At 48.4% G+C, this 22,537-nt stretch overlaps 1 protein-coding gene across 1 annotated transcript in view; it reads left to right on the forward strand.

Moving 5' to 3' along the window:
- KAZN (kazrin, periplakin interacting protein) overlaps positions 1–22,537 on the forward strand; it is a 228,187-nt gene that overhangs the window by 200,061 nt on the left and 5,589 nt on the right. Inside the window, exon 4 of the mRNA XM_058039356.1 lies at positions 14,996–15,187. Within this exon, the coding sequence (XP_057895339.1) occupies positions 14,996–15,187 (192 nt within the window). The remainder of the gene's footprint in view (positions 1–14,995; positions 15,188–22,537) is intronic.

Below are 22,537 nucleotides of genomic sequence, written 5' to 3' on the forward strand. Positions count from 1 at the left end.
TTTCCCCATAAATTTGGGAAAGCTCCTCACAAGACATCCCCAGGATGTCACAGCTGGGGGATGCTGCATTTTTGGATTCTCATCAAAAATAATAAGTGGCAGCTTCAGAAAGTTATTTTGGCCAAAATTACCCAGTTCTTACTGGCACCATCATGGTGGTGTGGACTGGATTAAGCCCAGCCTTGGTGTTGGCATCTTCTGGGTGTGAAACAAATTATTATTGGCAGCCAAGGAAAAGCTGCTGGTCCTGCCCCTCCTCAGGGTTTGGTGTGGAAGGGTTAGGGTGGAAAAATCAGTAGAAAAACTTACAAAAAATGGCAGAAATGGTGACTGCCCTGCCCAAATGTTAATTTTTCAGCTGGCAACCAACAAAGCTATAGATTTAGTCTTGGCTTAGCCAACAAGGAGCAGGTTGGTCATTGGGAGGTCACCATGGGATACACTGGGTGGGCAATATTGGGATTTACATCACAGGAGGCTTCTCCTCACATCCTGGAGTGATTTCTCTGTTATTTATGGCTCAGCTCTCAGGGTTGGTCACTCAGGTGAGCCCAGCAGGTCCAGGTGAGGCTCCCTGGCTCCCCATTGCCAGGGGCTGCAGGGATGTTTGTGGGGCTGCAGCTGCAGCCCTGGAGCTGTGCTTTATCTGCAGGTCCCCCTGGTTAACAAACACGGCTGCTGCAGGTTTTTAGAAGCTGTTAGCATGAACCATTAACTCGTCCTTTTAATTATTCAGGTTGCCTCTTTTAAATTTCTTTTTTAAGTGGAGCTAATAGGCTTTGCAGAGGAGGCTTCCAACCACAGCAGTTCCTCCCCAGAGGAGCCCTGTTTGTGCATCACCAGCTAATCTCTTTTCTTCATTATCCCTTACCTTTCTCGAGCTGATTAATTGCTTTCAATTGATTTATAAATATTCTGTTGATACACACAGTGACAGGAGGGGAATGGGATATGTCCAGGCTCAGGGGTCATTGATCCATGCAGCCCCTTGGGCTTTCCTACCCTTTATTCCCACTTTTTTTTTTTTTTTTTTTTTTTTGTCTTTGCAATTCCTGCAAGCAACCAAAAATTGGGCTGTGGCATCACTTGGAGTCTGTGCACGTGCACAAGCCTTGTGCCAAGTGAGAGTCAGGTTTTGGGTGGAAAGAAATGGGGTTTGGGTGAGTTTTGGTTGTGTTGATGAATGCAGCAGGTTGTGTGGGTGTCATAAAAACATATTTTCTATACTGAATTCCCTAAAATACATACATTTTTTTATTTTACTTTATTTATTTATTTATATATATATATGTAGGTGGGGTGGTTGATGAAGACAGAGCATTACAAACTCTGTGGAAGCTCCAGGGCTGCTTAAAAAAACTTAAAATGCAATAATAGCTGGGTATAAAGACAATGTCCAATATCAGAGTGGAGCTGCCCACCTTCAGCCCCATTGGAATCTCAGGTGGCATCGAGGCTGCAAAGCCATTTTTAGAAACAACAAATGTTTCCCAAATTTGGAGACACGCCATGCAGCTCTGGGGTTTGCTGTTGCCTGATTTATCATTATTTTTCTATTATTATTATTATTATTATTATTATTATTATTATTATTATTATTATTATTATTATTATTAGGCTTCAACAAGAAAATGTTTCCCAAAGTTTGAGACCCACCACACAGCTCTGGGGTTTTTTGTTGCCTGATTTATGATTATTTTGCTGCTATTATTATTATTATTAGTAGTAGTAGTAGTGCTATTATTAATATTAATAATATTAATATCAATATTATTAATATTCTTATGCTTCAACAAGAAAATGTTTCCCGAAGTTTGAGGCTCCCCACACAGCCCTGAAGTTTCCTGTTGCCTGATTTTTGTTTTTTTTTTTTTTTTTATTATTAGCCTTCAACAAGAAAATGTTTCCAAAGTTTGAGGCCCCCCACCCAGCTCTGGGATTTGTTGTTGCCTGATTTATGATTTTTTTTTTCTATTATTGTTGTTATTACTAGTAGTAGTAGTAGTAGTAGTAGTAGTAAACAAGAAAATGTTTACTGAAGTTTGAGACCCATCACGCAGGTCTGGGGTTTGTTGTTGCCTGATTTATGATTATTTTTCTTCTACTATATTATTATTATTATTATTATTATTATTATTATTATTATTATTATTATTATTATTATTATTATTATTATTATTATTATTATTATTATTATTATTATTAACAATAATAATAATTTTTTTTTTCCTTCTCTTTCCCTGTACTGGCACAGCCCCAGCATGTGGCAGTGTTAATTACACGTTGCTAATGAGCAATTGCAGCTCCTTTAGCAGCCCAGGCTGACACTTTATCGGGGATTTGCAGGAGTCATGTAATTTTTGTAGCATCATCTATGGTAATATATTCACTGCAGCATGACATGGGATGAGGCTCAATGAATAATGTAAAACCCAGAATAACACTGAATCTATATGAGATGTGCTTTTCCCCCCAGCATTGTTTGAAAAAGGAAAATATTGATTCTGGTGGGGTTCGGCGGTTCAGGGCTCTCGGGGAACTCAGGTTTTGCTGATCCGTGCCCACCCTGTCCCTGCAGGGCCACAAACCTGCAGCTGGCAGTGCCACCCCTCCCTCGTTGGTGCTGATGGAGCTGGGGAGGGCAGGGAGGGGTCACTGACATCTGCAGCTGGATCCAGATGTTGCAGAAGCACAGCAGGTCCTGCTGGGCTCAGGTGAAACCTCCCTCTCCATAAAACATCAGTTTTTTTCCCCCAGTTACCATCTCTGAATGCAAATTAGGATGGATAATTTCTATTTGTTTTCCTTTTTAACCAATTTCCCCCCCTATTCTGATCTGTGTCATTTATATTTGAGGGCCATTATCTTAGACTCATTACAGCATTTTAGCATTTGAATGAAAATATTGTGAAGAGCCCAGAAGTTAGGCATAAAATGTCTGGGATGATAAATATAATCCTCGTGATAAAATTAAAAAACACAATAGAAGTAACTGTGATGTGCTCAGGAAGTTGTACCAAATGAGATTAGAACCAACATGATAATGTTTGCCCTCTCCCTGTTGCTTTTTTGCCTCTTTAAAACAGCTTTTGCAGTGCTGCTTTAAAGAAGGGGGAAATGCTGTGTATGGCCTGGATAGGGAGCTAACAAAAAAATTCAGATTTTTCTCTCTATCGAGGCTTTCATTAATAACTGCAAAAACTCTTGGTGATGCACGTGTGATTTTCAGGAGCTTAAAATACTCCAACAGCACTGGAGGAGGAGGAGGAGGAGGTGCTAAATGGTGCCAAGTTCCTCAATGAAAATTACTCTCAGTGCCTCTGGTTCTGGAGCCAGATCGATGTTAATTAATCCTTGCCTCACACATTCCGTTCTCCAACCTCAGCACCGTTGGATTTTAGCTCAGGAGGAGCAGATGGAGGTTCCCAAAGTGCCTCTGAAACTCCCAGCCGAGCGCTCTCCTCCATGACAATGCCAATTTGTCATGAGTGAAGTGTTTGACAAAAATCTGTCATTTTTGAGAGAAGTTTTGCCTTGAAAGAAAAACCAGGGGGAAAAAAGAAATCAGCTCTGTTTTGAAACATGTCCTCACTCTGTTATCTTTATTTTGCAGAAGAGGGGGATGGAGAGGGGAGTTTCCATGGCTGTGGGAGGGAAGTTTTAGGAAGTTTTCCTGGAAGCAGGGGGCGTTGTATGAGGTCTCCAGATTTTTCTGTTCGGGTGGTTTTTGTGGACAGCTCTGTCCTCCAGGTCAGATGTGGCTCTGAAGGTGCAGGGACGGATCTCTGGCCTTCTGCAGGGATTCTCCAGCAGGGCTGAGCTCGCTCAGCAGTGGCTGCGGGTGCTGGTGCCTCCAGGGCAGTGGCACACAGCACCAGGCAGATGCTCGGGCTGCATTTGATCAGCCACCAGCTCCTGTTCTGTGCTGCAGGGAGGGAGAGCTGTTCCCTTTGGAGCAGCAGCGCTGGAGCTGAGTTGCTTTTTCACACAATCATAAGATCATCAAGGTTGTAAAACCCCTCTAAGATCATCCAGTCCAAACAAGGCCACCACTAAGCCGTGTCCCCAGGTGCCACATCCATGTGTCTGTTAAATCCCTGCAGGACTGGGGACTCCACCACTGCTCTGGGCAGCCTGTGCCAGGGCTGGACAACTTTCTGACCCCAACTCTGACTCTCTGTTGCCCGTCTCTGGTGGGCCCTGCCCTTGGGGTGGTGCTTGGGGTGGGGATTTTTGGCAGAGCCAGGACAACTTTTGGTGGTGACCACCTGTAGCTTGCTTGCTCCAGAACCATAACCCTGGTGAGACCTCCAAGCCCAGGAAGCTGGAGATGAGACACATGATACAGGTTTGTCCACTGGTGGGGGTTGTCAAGTTTGGATCAGCCTGCAGAGACCTTCAGGGCCAGGCTTGGGTGGGAAGGGTCTCTCCTGCCCCTGAGGAAGGCTCTTGGCTAGGCAGGGCTGAAGGAGGCTGGCTGATTTGTGTCTGGCCCTTAATGCAAATCCCAGCAGCAGCCAGAATCCTCAGGGAGTGACTCCAGGGACACAAACACCTCCCTGGGCTCAGTTTCCACCTGGGCAAGGACCACCACTGGCCATACAGCAATGACTGATCCAGAGCAAGGAGAGGACACCAACACCAACCCCACAGTCAAAGGGTGACTGCTGCCTGTCACAGGGACACACTCAGAGCCTGGTGGCACCACACAAACCCAGCGAGCCATGAGCTGGTGCTTCAGCAGCACCATTTTTCCATTCTTCCAAAGGGATCATTAACCACAAGGGAACGGGCAGGGGAATCCTTGTGAGCCCACAGCCGGGTCAAAGAGCGGCAGTGTCTCATCCCGCCCGGGTGCTGCGGCTGTGAGTAACTCTGCCGGGCCACCATTACTCAGCAGAGGCAGCTCCAGCCCAGCTCCCGCTGCTCCCCGGGCTCCTCTGCCAGGGAGCGGCTCTTGGGGCGCTTCGGGCTTGTGCAATGCCCGTGACGTGCAGAACCTCCTCCCTCTGCTTCGGGGCGCTGAACTCAGCACCTTGCCGAGCTCGCACGGCTGCCTTGGCTCGGGGATTAGGAAGCCAGCAGGGTTAAAGCCGCAGGTGCCGCGGGGATCCCGGCTCGCGTGGGGCGGCTCCGGCCGTGGCAGCGCTCCCGCAGCACCGCCAGCGGAGCGGGCACGGGCGGGCTCCGACTTGATCCCGGCCAGGGGAGCTGTGCAAACAGGCTGCCATGGGAGGGAGGTGACGCAGAGCTTCCCTGGCCTTCCCGGAGCTGAGGTAGGTGATGGCAGGGGCAGGGACACCGCAGAGATGTGCCCGGCCATGTGGCAGTGCCAGCCTGTTTGCTGTAATGAGAACCAGTGCTTGTTGCTCAACAAAACCGACTCCATTCCCCTTCTCCTTCTCCTTCTCCTTCTCCTTCTCCTTATCTCCCTCTCCTTGCTTTTCCCGAGCTGCTGGCAAGGAAGCAGCAGGGCAGGGAAGGGGCAATGCCCAGCAGCGTGTACTGAGAGGGCAGGAGGGTGACAACGTGGTTTATTGGGAGGACACGAGGGTGTCACGGGGTGGGTGACAACCTGGTTTATTGATTTTTGTGTACAGGCTGGCCATGGGTGCATTCCTTCCCAGCCAGGACAGCTCACTCCTCCCGCAGTTGTACTGTCACGCACTTCCCCAAAACGTCAAAGCCTATGGACATGGGGTGTGCCTCAGTTTCCCCATGCCTGAGATAGTGCTGCTGTAGGGTGGGGGAGCTGTGGCTGGCAGAGGCTCGGTGCTGTTGAAAAGTGGAATGTGGTGGGGTTTTTGTGTTTTAGGAGCTTTGTGCAAGCACTCTGTGCCTTTCTGGGCAGAGCAAGAGGTGTGTGTTTGCAGTGTGCTGGGGCTGCCCCCAGAGCATCCCCCGGCCATGCAGGGCTTATCTAGTGAGGTTATCAGTGTAAAGACAAGCAAAAATTCACAAACCCAAAGGGCTTTTGCCCAGTTCTTCGCCGCTTTAAAATTTATAAAGCAGGTCTGCTGTGGAGGGGCTTGGAAACAGGCAGCCTAGGCAGCAGGGTGAGGGCAGGTAACAGTGCACCGTGCGCCATAGGGAACAAAAATATTTGTATTAGGTAAAATTTCCTCACTGAAGTAGTGGTCAGGCACTGGACCCGGCTCCTGAGGGGAAGTGGTGGAGTTGTCATCCCTAAAAGTATTCAGAAACCAAGCAGATGAGACACTGCCATATGGTTTAGTGGCCATGGTGCTATTTGGTTAAGAGTTGGACTTGATCTTGGAAGTCTTTTCCAGCCTTGATGAATCTATGGAAAAGCTATACCAGCGTGCTGGGTTTCAGAGAGTTCGGTTGTTCTGCTGTATTTTTATGTGGCTTTTATCACAGAAAGGCAGGTAACGCGTTTTGCTTTGTCTCTGCTCACGCCGTCCCGCATAAAATAATTAAGAACTGCATTGCGAGAGGAAACGCTGCACGTGTTTGCCTCGTGGGGACGAGCTGGCCCGAGCCCCGGGGCCGCTGCCTCGCCACCCTCCCGCCTCAGTTTCCCCGGTGCTGCCGGCTCCGAGTATCGCGAACACCGCTGGCGACAGAGCCGCGGGGACCCGGCTGTGGCCGCTCGGTGGGTGGCAGCGGCGGGAGCGATGGATGATTCCAGCCGGGAATCATTTCCGCCGCCGGCCGCCCGCGGGTTCCTGCTCGGCCCCGGGGCTCCGGGAGTCTTGTGGGGCCCCCGTCCCGCCGCGGCCGGGGCAGTGCGGGGCAGAGCCACTCCTCCGAGCCGTGTGACATCAAGCGAGCGGCGAGGGGTCAAATTCCCGGCGCAGGTAGCGCTGGCCGCACTTCCGCGCGGCACCGGCGAGGAGCCGCCCACCGGGGACCCCGCCGCGGCCCCGGGCCCGCCGTGCCCCGCCATGAAGTCGGAGCGTGAGGAGGAGGAGAGCGCGGCGGGGCCGCGCCGCTGCCAGCCGGGCTCCGCTCCGCGCCCGGCCCATTGTCCGGCGGGCCGGGCACGGCGAGGGGCGGCCGCGGGCGGTGCTGCGGGCAGGGCGCTGTGCTGCCCTCACGCAGGTAAGGGGGTCCGCGGGGGCTCCCCGGGAGCGCTCGGAGCTTCCCCTCGCTGGCTTTGTGCTTGCAGCTCGCTTCCTCCTGGAAACGAAACAGCGCCGGGGCCGCGGGGAGGGTGGCGGAGGTGGCGGTGGCGGTGGTGGCCGTGCTGTCCCCACAGAGGGCCGGCCAGGGGCTCCCCGGAGGGCCGGGAATGCGGCCCCCGGTTCCCCCGCAGTCCTGCCTGGCTCCCGGAGGGGTTGGAGGGCTCGGAGCCAGCCCCGGGGGTCGCAGCCCACAGCCCGTGGCTTTCTGCCGTGGGTGCTGCCGGCAGCCTCCACACCCCCGGCCTGGCCCCCACAGGGCTCTGCGCACCCTCCCGCCGGCCTGCACAGGGGTTTAAACGGGGTTTTATTTACTTATATTCCCTGTGAGACACCCAGCAGCGTGTGGGCAGGGCAGGGCAGAGACTGGGACACTGCGTGGTGGAAATAATCTTTATTTTTGGGGTGAGGAATGCCAGGACATGGGGGTAACTTGGCAAGCACCTCCTGCCCCAGCTGGGTGATGGGGCATGGGTCAGTGTGTGTGGCTGGGGTCCTGTCCCAGAGCTGGGACCATGTGGGCACAGGCTGGTGTCTAACTCAGGAAATGGTCAAAGTGGTGTTTGCAAGGATTTGCTGTCACGGGGTGAAAGCTTTAACCTGAAATTCTTATGGATTGTCTGTGGCCAGGTGTGACTGCTCACCCATAGCATTGCAGCAGCAGCAGCGCAGGGTGGAAATAAAAGCTTATTTAAAAGTAAGACATAGGTGTGCAAAGGCAGAATTCATTTTATTAATCTGAGAGGCTCTGCTGAGTGCCCTGATACCCACCTGGGAGGGAGCACTGGGTGTGACAGCTCCTCTGAGGGCATGGAGTGCCATGGTGCTACTGAGGGATGTGCTTGGGGTGCACAGCAGGGCTGGGCTGAAGTGGTGATTTACAAAATCAGGCCCTTGTGCTTATCCCCTTGAGGAGATGATGCTGTGGGGTGGAAAGGGGGCTTGGTTTGAGCCACTGTGAGTCCATCGTGGTGCCCAGGTGCCAAAGGAAGAGGTTGGGTGTATTGGCTTTGCCCCAGCAAGGCCTGGGCAGTGGCAGTAGCTGGGTTCTCTTATAAATGGTTTGGGTTGGAGGGACCTTAAAGCCCATCTCATCCCACCCCCTGCCATGGCAGGGACACCTTCCACTATCCCAGGTTGTTCCAAGCCCTGTCCAGTCTGGCATCACACACTTCTGGGCATGAGGCAGCCACGGATTCTATGGGCAACCTGAGCCAGGGCCTCCCCACCCTCACAGGGAAGAATTTCTTCCTAATATCCCATCTAAGATGCCCTCTGTCAGTGGGAAGCCATTCCCCCTTGTCCTGTCACTTCCAGACCCTTGTCAGAAATCCCTCTCCAGCTTTCTGCACCTTTGCAAGAAGGAGGTCCCAAGCTGAGAAGCTACTTAAAAATCAGAGGGGTTGAGATGCTCTTTAAAATACAAACTCAGCTCATCCCTGAGTCTTCAATCTTTATTTTTTTCTAGTATGGTTCTCTATGACCCTTGCATTTCTCATCCTAGGACAGAGGTCTGTGTACATGTATATTTATCCTGCTGATGTTCTGGATAAAAACACACCCTTGACTTGTGCCCAGCAAAGCAAAAACCATCTCACTGTCAAACTCACCAAAGCAGCACAAAATGCAGGTTTCACCTGAGATACTGATTCACTCACTCGCCGTTTGTTCTGCATCCATTTTTAATATGTCCCCTCCAAAGGCAGAAATGCGTGTACAGCAATCATGTCAGCTGAGTTACATGGAAAAAAAAGGCTTTTAAATGGATGTTCTTTAAAGTGGTGCCTGTTCCAAGGCCAGTAAAAGGCTTTGCTGCTGCATGGAGGGTTGGTCTGCTGCCCAGAGGAGTCCAAGATGGGATTTGCAGGAGCAGGAGTGGAAACTTCAGCCCCAAATGCTGTCTGGAGATGTTCACCACAATTTAAAAAAGAAAAAAATCTCATTGATGTTGTCTATTAACACCCATCAGTGGTTGAAGCATAAAGGATGCTGAATCCAGCAGTGTCGTGGAAGTTTAATGCGATCAACTAAAATATAATTAACAGCCAATTATTTCAGTGGGAATGGTAGTTTTCATCAGTTGGTCTGGGAAATGTTTAAATTGCATTCATTTCATCTCTGCCCACTTGCAGCAGGTGTAGAAGGGGTTGGAATGAGTGATGGGGTTTGTTCATGCAAGGCAATATCTCCTCCTCTGGGTAGTCAGGAATTACAGAAAGCACCCAATTCCCCTCCCCTCCAAAAAAAAGATTAAAAAGAGGAGGGAAAATTTAAAAGGGACAAAAATATTGTGGGGAAAGTGCTGTGGAAGCTTTTCACATTGAGGTTGTTGCATTTAGGAGGTGATTCCTAATGACAAATTTAACTTTGCACTCTGACATAGTGACCGTTGTGAGGCTGAACTGCAAAAAAAAAAGCCTTTAAAAATATTATTTCCTCCTGATTGCTTTTGCATCATGCTGGGGGGTGTGAGGAGTCCCTGGCGAGGGGCACTGAGCCTGGTCCCTGCTAGAGAGGGCTGATGCTCACTGCAGACTCCTCTGCAGCCTCAGTAGGGGCACAGCTCCATCCAGCTGACAGGAATCCCATGGAAACCCTCCCTCAGCCCTCTGGATGTGGCAGAAGCAGAGGCTGAAATGAGGTGCCTGAATAATTGACCCCACATTCCCAGCTACTGGAACTTCTCTGTAACAATCTCCGAGAGCTGCCTGCACGTTTTGGGTCATTTATTTGGGTACTTAAACCTGGCACAGCAGTGAGGGTTTTCTCCCCCCTGTTTTAAAATTAAGCTGAAATTTCCCTTTCAAGCTGAGTCTTTTAATGCAAATCATGCCAATAACAGGGGATTTCTCCATAGGACCCTTGTGAGCAGGAGGTGCTGGAGGGTTGGGATGGAAGCTTGGAGAAGAGTGATGGAGAGCAGTGCTTTGAGGGGGAGAATTGGTGAGATTTTGGTGGGCAGAATACCAGAGGAAGCGTTGGAGAGATGGAAATCCTGTACAAAGGTGTCATTACAGGTGTGTGCCCAGAGAAGCTGTGGCTGCCCCATCCCTGGAAGTGTCCAAGGCCAGGCTGGACAGGGCTTGGAGCATCCTGGGATAGTGGAAGGTGTCCCTGCCCATGAAACAAGATGAGCTTTAAGCTCCCTTCCAATCCAAACCAGTTTGTGACTCCATGACATTTTCAGGAGCCCTGAGAGGGAGTTGGAAAGAGGGATTTTCCTATCAACCCCTGGCTGCATGGATTGTGCTTCCCAATTTTACATATATATATATATATATATATATATATATATATATATATATATATATTTAAACTGGATTTAGCTTTGCCAAATATATAATAATGTATATGTAGCAAATCTAGCTATATATTGCAAAGCATAATCCTTTTATATATATATATATATATATATATATATATATATATATGTCTATCTCAAATTATATATCTAAAAGGCAAGAATTTTGAATGTATTTACTGGTTCATTTTTTGCCCTTGATGAAGTGGCATGTAAGGAAGGGTGAAAAGAAGTTTTCAGGGGGAAAAAACCGATATATATATATATTTAAACTGCATTTGGCTTTGCCATATATATAATAATGTATATGTAGCAAATCTAGCTATATATTGCAAAGCATAATCCATATATATATATATATATGTCTATCTCAAATTATATATCTAAAAGGCAAGAATTTTGAATGTATTTACTGGTTCATTTTTTTTCCCTTGATGAAGTGGCATGTAAGGAAGGGTGAAAAGAAGTTTTCAGGGGGAAAAAAAAAAGATATATATATATATATATATATATATATTTAAACTGGATTTGGCTTTGCCATATATATAATAATGTATATGTAGCAAAACTAACTATATATTGCAAAGCATAATCCTTTTTTCTACATATATATATATGTGTCTATCTCAAATTATATGTCTAAAAAGCAAGAATTTGGGATGTATTTGGATGCCTCCATCCTCATCTACTGGTTCATTTTTTTCCCCAGGAATAGCCCTTAATGAAGTGGCATGTAAGAAAAGGTGAAAATAAGTTATCAGAGAAAAAAAAAATTTATTTATTTAAACTGGATTTGGCTTTGCTGTATATATAATAATGTATATGTAGCAAAACTAGCTATATATTGCAAAGCATTATCCTTTTTTTCTACATATATATATGTGTCTATCTCAAATTATATGTCTAAAAGCAAGAATTTGGGATGTATTTGGATGCCTCCATCCTCATCTACTGGTTCATTTTTTTTCCCCAGGAATAGCCCTTGATGAAGTGGCACGTAAGAAAAGGTGAAAATAAGTTATCAGAGAAAAAAAATTATTTATTTAAACTAGATTTGGCTTTGTCATATATATAATAATGTATATGTAGCAAATATAACTATATATTGCAAAGCATAATCCTTTTTTCTACATATATATATATATATATATCTATGTGTGTGTGTCTATCTCAAATTATATGTCTAAACCAGCAAGAATTTGGGATGTATGGCTGATCAATAATTCAGGTTCTCCATAGGCTTTGGCTTGCAGCCAGCATGAGGAGCGTGGTGCTGCGTGTTTCTCTCCAGATTACATCTGTAGCTTCTCACAGATCTCAGATTTGAATCCTTCAGCGGTTTCTGCCTGGATCAGGAGCCGAGTACTAAGTGAGGATGAAATTCCCTTGTTGCCTGTTTAGGAGGAGAGATGCTTTTCCCTTTTTTCAGAGTTTCTAACTGTGAGCAGAGTGGGTCAGTGCATTTTTGGAGAGCTGCACTGGGCAGTGATTGCAGCACCTTGGGCCATGCCCAAGCACCCCTCTGGAATTCTGTCTGTCCTTGGTCTTGTTTCCCCTCTCCCTGTCCCAGATCACTTCCTGCTGTGCAGGGATTTTCTTGGTTCCCACCAAAATGCTGCAATTTGCAGGAATCCATTGGGATCACTCAACCCTGTGCAAGCTGCCCTGCCTCCATCCTCATCTGCTGGTTCATTTTTTTTCCCAGGAATAGCCCTTGATGAAGTGGCATGCAAGGAAAGGTGAAAATAAGTTATCAGGGAGGAAAAAAAAGCCAATTTGTTGCAGCCAGGGGTACTTTGTGGGGCTGCAGGGGGCTTTCTGTGGCTGGGGAAGGTGTTTGCTGGGCTTTGCACACAAAAACTGCACCATGTGTGAGCCCTCACATCCTCTCAGGGTTCCCAGAGGCTGGAGGGATCACACTGTGTTCCTCCCATCCCTGGGGAGGATCCTGTTGGCCTTGGCCTCCTCCAGTTCTTGCTTTTTGCACGGATTTCAAGAAATCACTTTGGGCTGCACCAAACCCCCCCCCCAGCCCGGAGCTCGACTGTTCCTCATTAGTGACTTTATTGCTAAATAATTTACAGAATGGGGCCTTGCCAGTTTTCATTGGGGAAGCATTTCAAGTATGTGCAGCAGATTTTCTGCCTTCCTGGCGCAGCTGCCGGGGGGAGCTGCCTCTCCCTGCCCTGTCCTGTCCTGCTGCTCTCCCTGCCCTGTCCTGCTGCTCTCCCCATCCTGCTGCTCTCCCTGCCCTGTCCTGTCCTGCTGCTCTCCCTGTCCTGCTGCTCTCCCTGCCCTGTCCTGCTGCTCTCCCTGTCCTGCCACCAGCATCACCTCCCAAGCCAGACAGGAAACGGCCCTGAGGAAGAACAAGGAGAAAAATCCCTGTGTTCTGTGTCCCCTTGGTGTCCCCCAGGCTCACTGCTACTCGGGGGCACTGGGGAAAGGACACAGCCGTGGTGGTTTGGAGAGGAAGTGTTTGGGTTTGATTTTTGTTTTGTTTTTCTGGTAATTGTGATGTGGGTGCTGATGGGGGCATTTTTTTCTCCCCATGTCCATGATGCCAACTTAAGAGGATGTGTATTGGAATAATTTCCAATACAGATGTGGATGTCTCACACCTGGAAGTGTTCAAGTCCAGGTTGGACTTAGAGCAACTCAATCTACTGGAAAGTGTCCCTGCCTATGGCAGGGGGTGGGACTGGAGGGTCTTTAAGGTGCCTTCCAATCCAAACCATTCTGGGATTCTATGAAATCAATAAGCCAATCTGGGATGTGAAAAAGCTTTTCTACACCTGTTTTTAAAGGGGAGGGAAAGCAAAGTCAGACTCAGAGGAAGGATTGCAGTGGCACCTGCACAGCCTGAAAGTGTTTTGCAGGATGAGGGTGATGGGTGCAATGTGGAAATAGCAGAAAAGCACTTTATTGCACTAAATAGTGGGTGCAGCTGTAGGAAATGAGGTGCTGGAGCTTTCCTCCAGTGCTTCATATGGAGGAGATCCCAGCTGGGTTCTGCCAGGATACTCCTGCAGTGTAGCAGCTTGGAGGAGTGAGCAATCACTGGGTGTAAATCTGCAAAATTCAGGATTTGGGGCTGTGGATGGAAGCGTCATCTTCCCTTTCCCAGCCTCACAGTGGTTGTGTTGAGTGTTCCCTGAGCAAGTGGGCGGCTGGAGGCAGAGCTGAGATGTGTGGGAGCTCAGGAGACTCTGTTGGACCCCAGCCCTGTCAGCAGGTGCTTTGGATAGGAAAGTCCTTCTTTGTTACTATTACATAGTAACAACTATTTTTATTTTTTTAATGCTAAAGCCATCACCCAGTGGAGGCTCCCTGCCTTCTCCTAGTGCCTTCCCATCACATCCATCCCATCCTCCTTCTCCAGTCCCATGTGGTGCAGGTTTGCCAGCAGGGAGGGGCTGCCCTGTCACTGCCATATTTTCTGGAAAAATCCCCTTGCCCAGGATTCTCCTGGGAAGCTGAGAAGCCTCAGAGAAAAAGGAAAACAATATTATCTCATTTGCTTCTCCTGTGTTTTGCTGCTTTGGAATGTGGTTTGGACATTGTTTACCACCAGTTGATTGTTCATTGGTTTAATATGAATTATTTCTACTTATTGGCCAATTATGACCCAGCTGTGTCGAGGCTCTGGAGGGAGTCACGAATTTTTTCATTATTATCTTTTAGCCTTCTGTCTGTATCCTTTCTGAATTCTTTACAGAATCACAGAATAATGAGGTTGGAAGAGACCTCTAAGATCATCGAGTCCAACCCATGCTCTAACACCTCAACCAGACTGTAGCACCAAGTGCCATGTCCAGTCTTTATTTAAACACATCCAGAGATGGTGATTCTACCACCTCCCTGGGAAAAGCATTCCAGTACTTTATTATTCTTTCTGTGAAAATTTTTTTTCCTAATATCCAACCTATACCTTCCCTGATGTAGCTTGAGTCTGTGTCCTCTGGTTCTGTCAGAGACCAACCCCACCTGTCTGCAACCTCCCTTCAGGAAGGTGTAGAGAGCAATAAGGTCTCCTCTGAGCCTCCTCTTCTCCAGGCTAAACACCCCCAGCTCCTTCAAACACAGGGTTTGTGTTCCCAGCCCCTCACCAGCCTCGTTGCCTCCTCTGGTCATGCTCAAGCATCTCAACATCCTTCCCAAACTGAGGGGCCAGAGCTGGACACTCAAGGTGTGCCCTCACCAGTGCCCAGTACAGGGGCAGAATGAGCTCCCTGCTCCTGCTGGCCACACCATTCCTGACACAGGCCAGGAGCCATTCTTGGCCACCAAGGCACATTGCTGGCTCAACTGGCTGTCAACCAGCACCCAAGTATAGTTTAGTTTAGTTTAGTATCCTTTAATATAATATAGATCATAAAATAATAAATTACCCTTCTAAGAACATGGAGTCAGATTCATCACTTCCTCCCTTCAGCGGGGGCTCAGCAAATCCCAGCAGCATTTCCCCAGGGCCTGGCTTTGCAGCAGGAGCTGGGGCTGTGCCGGACCTGGCTCTCACTTCCTGCCATTGTGTCCCTTCTTCCTCCAGCGCTGCTGCGGGAGGAGGTGGCCCAGCTGCAGGAGGAGGTGCACCTGCTCCGGCAAATGAAGGAAATGCTGAGCAAGGACCTGGAGGAGACCCACGGCAGCAAATCCCCAGAGGTGCTCTCGGCCACCGAGCTGAAGGTGCAGCTGGCACAGAAGGAGCAGGAGCTGGCACGTGCCAAGGAGGCTCTGCAGGGTAAGTGTGGGTTTCTCTGGGGATTGAAGGCACTGAGACAGCAGTTCATGTTCACACTCAGGTGTTTATTATTTCTTATCACTAAAACAGTCTCACTGCTGTGAGTTCTGCAGCTTTTCATTAGAAGGCACAAAATGGCCAACAATCTCTTGGTACAAGGGCTTTTAAATCTAAACTGTCCAATTAAGAACTGACACCTGGATTATTTCCCCTTTTAACCCAATAACTGATCCCAAAGAGCTGCAATGCAGACTTTTCTGCCCAATTACAAAATGCCCCCAAACCCATGGAGAAGGAAGAAGCATGAAGAAGAAACCCAGGACAAATCCCTGTGCCCTCCATCCTGCTGCCATCCACAACACACTAAAAATCCCCAAATCTAAATGTCTTACCAAGTGATACACCTACACTACTCTCTATAATCTATTTCACACTTTTGTGGGTTCCAGTCTATCTTGAAATCTGGGAAACTTTCTCCATGAATGAGGGTCAGAGTCAGTGCTGCCCTGGGGGTCAGGGCAGCCCAGAGCAGACAGAAATATTCCCAGTGCTCTGGGTTTCCACAGGTAAGGGCTGTATCTCCCTCAGCTCCACCTCTCCCCAGCACCCTCAACTTTCAAAATGTTGATCAATGAGGGAAGGAAAAGCCAACATTTTCACTTGGGCTCTGCAGAGTGCATTCCTCAGCTGCTCCTGCTGGGGGTTTGGTGTCCCTGGGACTCCCCTGCTCTCCTGTCCCAGCCAGGGCTAGTGTGGGGCTGGCAAGGACTGGGGTGCAGCCATGGGCTGGGAAATGGGATGTGAGGGCTGATTGCAGCACTGCAAAGGAATTCTTCCACAGCTGTAGAACAGAGCCAAGGCAGCAGCTGAAATGCAGCTGGTGATGGGCTTTGGGTTGGATTTGAGCCCCTCAGACTTGCAGGAGGGAAGCTGTGAGTTTCCTCCAGGTGACATTCAGGCTCTCCTCCTTCCTTCATGCCTGCCTTTGGGGGTTTTTGTGTCAGCTGGGACTGTGCTCCCCCTTCCTTACCAGCACAGCAAACCCTGGGACTGGGCTGTGTGGAGCAAAATACAACATTGCAGCTTTTCTGCTCTAAAACCAAACTGCCAATCAATGCAGGCAGGATGGTTTGTTAGCTGGAGCCAGGGGATGATCCTGGGCAGGGAAGGCTCTCACTCGTCAAACCCTGGCTCTAAATATCATCTGAAATCCCCAGCATGCCGAGTGTAACTTGCACTTGTCAGCTCATATTTGAGGATTATGAGGAGAAGCTGTCAAAAGTTTTCAGGCTCAGAGGCTGAGCAGCACGTGGGGAGCTGTGGGGCCTCTGCATCTCCCCCTGCCCAGGATGCTGAGATGCTCCAAGGCACAGGGAATTGGGCTGAGTCAGTATTTGGGGAAAGGACTTCAGGAAGTTTTGTTATCACTCTCTGATGTACAAAAATGTCCTTATAAATCAGCAACAGAGAAAATACCTCCAAAATCTTGCCTCCCCCCACACCACCAGTGCAGCCTCAGGCAGCAGGAAATGCTCTGGGTTTATAGAATTGTAATTGGAGGAGAAAAGTCTTAATTAGGGAATATTTGCTCCATGTGGATGGGGCAGGGGGGATGTGCTGATAAATGCAAAATGCAGAAAAGCAGAACTATTATAAAACTAGTTACAAAAAAAATAAGAGTAAGAAGTCATCTCAGAAGCTGCAATGCTTCTGTGGAGGATAGCCCAGAGAAAAAGTGAGTTTGGCTTGAAAATTGAGAGTATTTAAGGAATATAATGTTGGGGGTTTATTAGGCTTTTGTTTGCCAATATTCAAGCCTCTGAGCTTGGTTTTCCAGGACTTCTCTGCAGGTGTGGTGGCTAGGAAGAGAGAATCTCAGCTGACACTTGGATGGGCACACAGCAAGAAGCTTTTCTCAATTGATGCTCCTTCCCTGTCCTGCAATATTGAGAAGCTTTTGTGGTTTTGGGAAAGTTGTCCAGGCTGGATCTGGGCTGGAGGCTCTGGGCAGCAGAGCAGGCTTGGCAGCAGTGACTGAGATGGATAACTTGAAAACGAGCTCAGCAGCTGGAGGGGGAAAAAATCCTTTTTCCTTTCTGTGAAAAATTGTGCAGAGAGAAACGTAGCCAAAAGTGGAGGGAAAACGGCGCCTGGTGGCTGGGTCTGCCAGGGGAGATGGAGCTGCTGATGGACACAGTGGGGAAACCATGGCTCTGAGTGTGGGATAAGGCTGTGCCAGGAGCACAGGGAACCTTGGCCACGCTGTCCTGTAGTTCAGGGATCTGTGTCAGTTGTGTCCTGCATCTCCAGCCCCACATCCTCCTCACCAAAGGCTGCCCCACACCAGCAGCAGAGGCTGCAGCAGCCCACGATCCATGGTGGGTCCTGTGGAATGTCATTAGCAGATAAATTATATTGAAATCTGTCATCATTGCTGGCTCTGAGCCTGGAAGTGCAGTGCAGCTGGTTCAGAGGGATCTTGGCTTGCTGGGCTGTGCTGCAGAGGGAAGCACAGAGGGTTTGCTGCTCAGGTTTGCTTTGGGGGCTCCAGCAGTTTTTAAGAGCCTTTACTTTGCACAGCCACACAGGGTTTGGTTTGTGATGGGCTCCATGAAGGGTGGGTTCATTGTCCCCCTTTGGAGATGCATTTCCAGCCCTTCTCAGCAGCATTTGGCACAGGATAAAGCTGATAAGCCTGTGCTGCATCTTCCCTGTGCTGTTTACCATGTCCTTGCTGTGCAGGGTAGGGGCAGGGATCTGGCCCAGCACAGGGTGCTCTGCAGGAGCAACTCCACCAGTTCCTTTATTTCTGTCAGCATGTGCTTTGTGCATCTTTAATCCACCTTTTTTCCTGGGCTAATTCCATCTCTTGCACTTTTTTATTCCATTATCATCCAATTAAAATCCCATCGTGCTACATCCTACCTCCCTCTCCACTTCTGCCACGTCTGGGACTCTGAATTGTGCTTCCAGCATTTGTGCAGTTATTATTTCCCCCATCCTGGCTGGAAAGGTGTGGATGTGGTCTGGATTTCTGGTGTGGAAATCCCTGATGGGAGAAGTTGCAGACAGCTTTATTACTGCTGCTCCTGCTGTGGGCAGGGACTGTGCCCAAGTGCCTGGGGGACTTGAGGAGCCTCTTGGCTGGGAGACATCCATGAGCATGTGGGCTAATGGCACAAACCCCATTTCTGGGAAGCTTTATCCAATCTGCTGGAGCTCGCCTGCGGGATTATCACACTGAGAGCAAACCTGGTTTCTGTTTCATTTTTGATGCCAGCCTGGAAACCTCAGGCTGGCTTTCCCTGCTGCTTGGAAAGGCATGAACCAACTTTGTGTCTGCTCCATGAATGGGTTGTAGCCTGGTTTTCTCCTTCTCTCACCTTCAGCTCAAAGCTGTGATTCTTCAGAAATAGTATTTGGGCTGGGCAAAGTCTCATACAGAGATCCACAGCACACTCAACTTGCTGCAGTGAGCGGGTGAGTAATAAAGAAAGGGTGTTCCAGTGGATGGATGTTCCAGAAGATGAGGTGGCATCAGATAGATATCCCAGAAGGATGTGTGACCTGGCACATGGGTGTCCCACTGGATGGATGTCCTGGATAGATGGATGTCCTGACTGATGGATGTCCCATCTGTGAACCCAGCCAAGGAAGCCATCTCCACCATAAGGACCTGGATCTCTACAGAAAACCTATTGTTCTCCTTTGAAGACCCACCTGAAGTTTTCAGAAGTTATTGATCACCTTATTGACTGCTGGGTGAGGTTTGGAAAGCCCTTGGCTGTCACCAGCTAAACTTGCTCATGGAGAATTGCCTCACCTCACTTTTTCCTGAAATTTGACATTGGGCTCTAATTTCCTGCCTGCTCCAAACCTGCACAGCCCCAGGAGTGAGTGCTGGCTCTGCCTGACACCATGGAATGTTGATGTTTTCAATGTCAAGATCTTCCTGCTGGTGACAGCTGCCCCAGGGACCTCACAGGGCTCTTTAATTGCAAAGCAAGGAGCAGCACTGCCATCCTGATTTTATGGGTTAGTCATGGTGACAATATTGGATTTCATGGCTGCAAGGAAGAAACAGGAGGAATTAAGTAAATGTTAATGGGACAGGATGGGTTTGCACATTCTTGTTGCTCAGGGGGTCTCTGGGGTTCAGCCATGCTCCCCAAGGAGGCCCTGCCCTGCATCAGAAAATGAGTGTGTGATTCAGTAAGTGAGAAAGTCAGCTCTGATTCTGTTCCTGGCATGAAAATTCACATTGTGTGGGGTGAGAGAAGGATTTGGAAGTGGATGGGAGTCATGGGAAGCTGCTCTTTGGAGTTCAGGGGTGTGCTGCATCTTCTGTCAGTGCCCTGGTGTGTATCTGGGCATTGCTGCCTCATCCCAGGAATGTGAAACTAGGCAGAGATGCTGCTTCTGTGGTTCAAGCAGTAGTTTTTCATCTAATATCACATTAATAAAGGTAGTGAAACTAATTATTATTCATATGTCCTCTAAGGGAACCGTGGCTGGATGGTGGGGCCAGGGGTTGGTTGGACATCAGGGATCCTTGTGGGTCCCTTCCACATCAGGATGTTCTGTAATTGGTATCCCCTTCATCTGACACTATTAATCTCAAAGAGAGAAGGGAGTATTTAGAACAGCCCCCATGCTGGGGGGATGCCTGGGTTTAGGATACAGGAGGTAATTCCCAGCTGGAAGCTGTTGGATGGTGAGGTCAGCCTGGGGCCAGTGGTGGCATCACTGGGTGGTTCCAGCCCTGCTGCTGTCCCAGACAGGGCTGTGCCTCTCCAATGGAGCCACTGGATTTTGGCTCCTCATGTAGAACTGGGAATAAAAGGGGCTGAGTGAGGGGGTGGATTTTAATTGTGGCTGCAGGAGGGGCCCAGCTCAGAGCTGGCCCCGTTACCTCTGTGTCCTTCTCCCAAAGGACCGAGAGAGGATCGAGTGGCAGGAGGTGGAAGCTCAGATGACACCAGGGCAGGGTGAGCTGGTGCAGGTGGGGATGGTGGTGGGAGCTGGGGGGGTTCACCCAGCCCATCCCAACCCATCTCCCCCATCCCTTGGTGCCAAGGCTGGTGCTGAGCTGCTGAGTCCAAGGGGGGCTGCTGGGTCCCCCCTGTCCTTCTGCCACGTGCTTTGGAGGGAGGGGAAAATGAATAATGCAAGTAAGAGAAGTACTTTCCACTCATGGGCTGGGTTTAGGATTTCTTCCTTCTTTTCTTGGGTTTATGAAGAGGTCAGAGGTTTGTCCAGAGCCTGCTGTGCCAATGGGCTGGGGGAGTTTATTTGGATACTTGTGGGGGTTTGGGATATAGAAACCAGGCCCTGGATCATCAGATTAAAGGAAAAAGCCATTTCACCTCCTCAGATGGACACGATAGCCAGGGAAAATCTGCTTTATCCCTCCTTGGCTGGCCATGGATTGCAAAGGCTCGTTTTCCCCGACTGAGCAATTAGCTGGGCTTGTTTGCTAAGGACAAATTAAGCTGCTGCAGCAAGTGGGGCTCGGTCCAGGAGCTGCTGGCAGCCCTCACAGCTCACTTCTGCCTCACTTTTTATTTTTCTCCTGCCTTTTTCAATTAATTTCCTATTAATTTGGCTTGGAATGAAGTTCTCAAATGACTGATAAATCTTCTTTAAGCTTAGGAGCTAATCGTTCTTGGAGGAAGGAGAGCAATAGAAGGGAGCAAAAAAAAAGGTCTGTTAATTTCAGCAAATCTCTCAAATATGAAATGCAGTGAATGGTAAATTGTCCTGTTGGGTTAATAGGAAAAAATCTGCTCTTTCAATACCCAAACCTCATAATCTTCTTGTAATACTGATACATTGGCATAAATGTTGGTAAATATTGGTATATCAAAGCATATTCAACCTTGGGATATAGTTACCCTTCTTCTAATAGTACTAAAGAGCATTTTCTTTTTATTATTGGCAAATGATTAAGTGTTTTCTGTAAATCTTTAAGGGCCATGAACACTGCCACTAATTAAAGGAGTTTGTATGCTATAGGGGACTCACTATTTAATTAAGTTCATTAGGATTCTTTTTGTTGCCTCCAGCATCAGAGATTGGCAAATGTGACTTAAACTTTTGTAAGAGCCTCTGAGTATCCTTGAGGAAATTAAATTTTACATATATAGATACGTATGTGTCTGTGGGGTCTGGACCCACTATGGTTTGGTCAATTTATCATTAATTTTTATTTTTAGGAAGTTTTTCATTCCTGTGTAAGAATTGGGCAGGGGAAGGTGGTGGTTAAGTACACACAGGCAGTGGGAAAGGGCTTTTTCAAAGGCATGGGTGTGGTTGTGATTGTTTTTAGAGGGTTTCTGTAGGAATTTCCTAAGATGGGAATAAAGCAAGGGAAGTCGTGGTGTCGGAAGAGGCCGAGCTGTCCCAGGAGGAGTCGTGTTCATTGAAGTGGGCAAGGAAGGCTCCCAAGAGCTCCTTGTCACAGGACAATGTGAATTTTTGCAGCATTTCCTACCTCATTTTCTGGTTTGTGGCGTTCTGATTTATCTCCAGTGCTTACTGGCAGAATAGTTGGTCCAAAGAGTTTCATCTCTTGGATTTTAACAGATAAAAATCTCTATAGTTCAAAGCATCTCCCTCTTCCTCCACTATTTAGTCTCATTTTTTTCCCCTATCTTTTTCTCCTCTCACCTGCAAAGCCCCTCCTTTCCTTACAGTGTTGAGAGGAACCCAAATGTTCCTGACGTGCAGTTTAACCTCCAGATGAAGTGACTCATTACAGCAGGTAGAAAACACAGTGTGGGCTGAAACAGCTGCCTTGATTTCTGTAAGCTGATGGAGAAAGGTTGGATGTGTGCATGGAGACAGGTCCCACTCGTGATGCTGCAGCATCTTCTGGCAGCTTTTGTAGTATCCACAGCCTCTGGGTGGCTTTGGGTTTGTTTTTCTCTGGAGAGTTTTGGGGGCATTTAGGATTTTTTGAATAACACAAACAACAACTTGCAAGATCCAGTGATTCAATACAATGAGTGCAGGGACATTTGGAGGGGCAGAGGGTGTTTCATGGCATCCCTGAGTTAGCAGGGTGGAAAAGCAGGGATATATAATGAAATATTTGTGATCTGAATCCTAAACTGGGCATTATTTTGGTGATGTGGGGTGTATCTGGAGCAGGGAGCAACAGGGCACTTCTGCCAAGGACCAGGTTCAGTATTGGGTAAAGCACTGATGTACAGAAGTGACCAAAACTCCTTGTCCTACATGAGATTTCTGTAATTCTCCCTGGATTTGGCTTTCATGGCTGTCTTGGGATCGGTGGTCAGCGAGCATCCCTCACTGGTGCAGTGAGGAGGGGAAACATGAGGGTTTTGG

The sequence above is a fragment of the Melospiza georgiana genome, chromosome 22, assembly GCF_028018845.1.
Source record: "Melospiza georgiana isolate bMelGeo1 chromosome 22, bMelGeo1.pri, whole genome shotgun sequence".
Taxonomy (NCBI): Eukaryota; Metazoa; Chordata; class Aves; order Passeriformes; family Passerellidae; genus Melospiza; species Melospiza georgiana.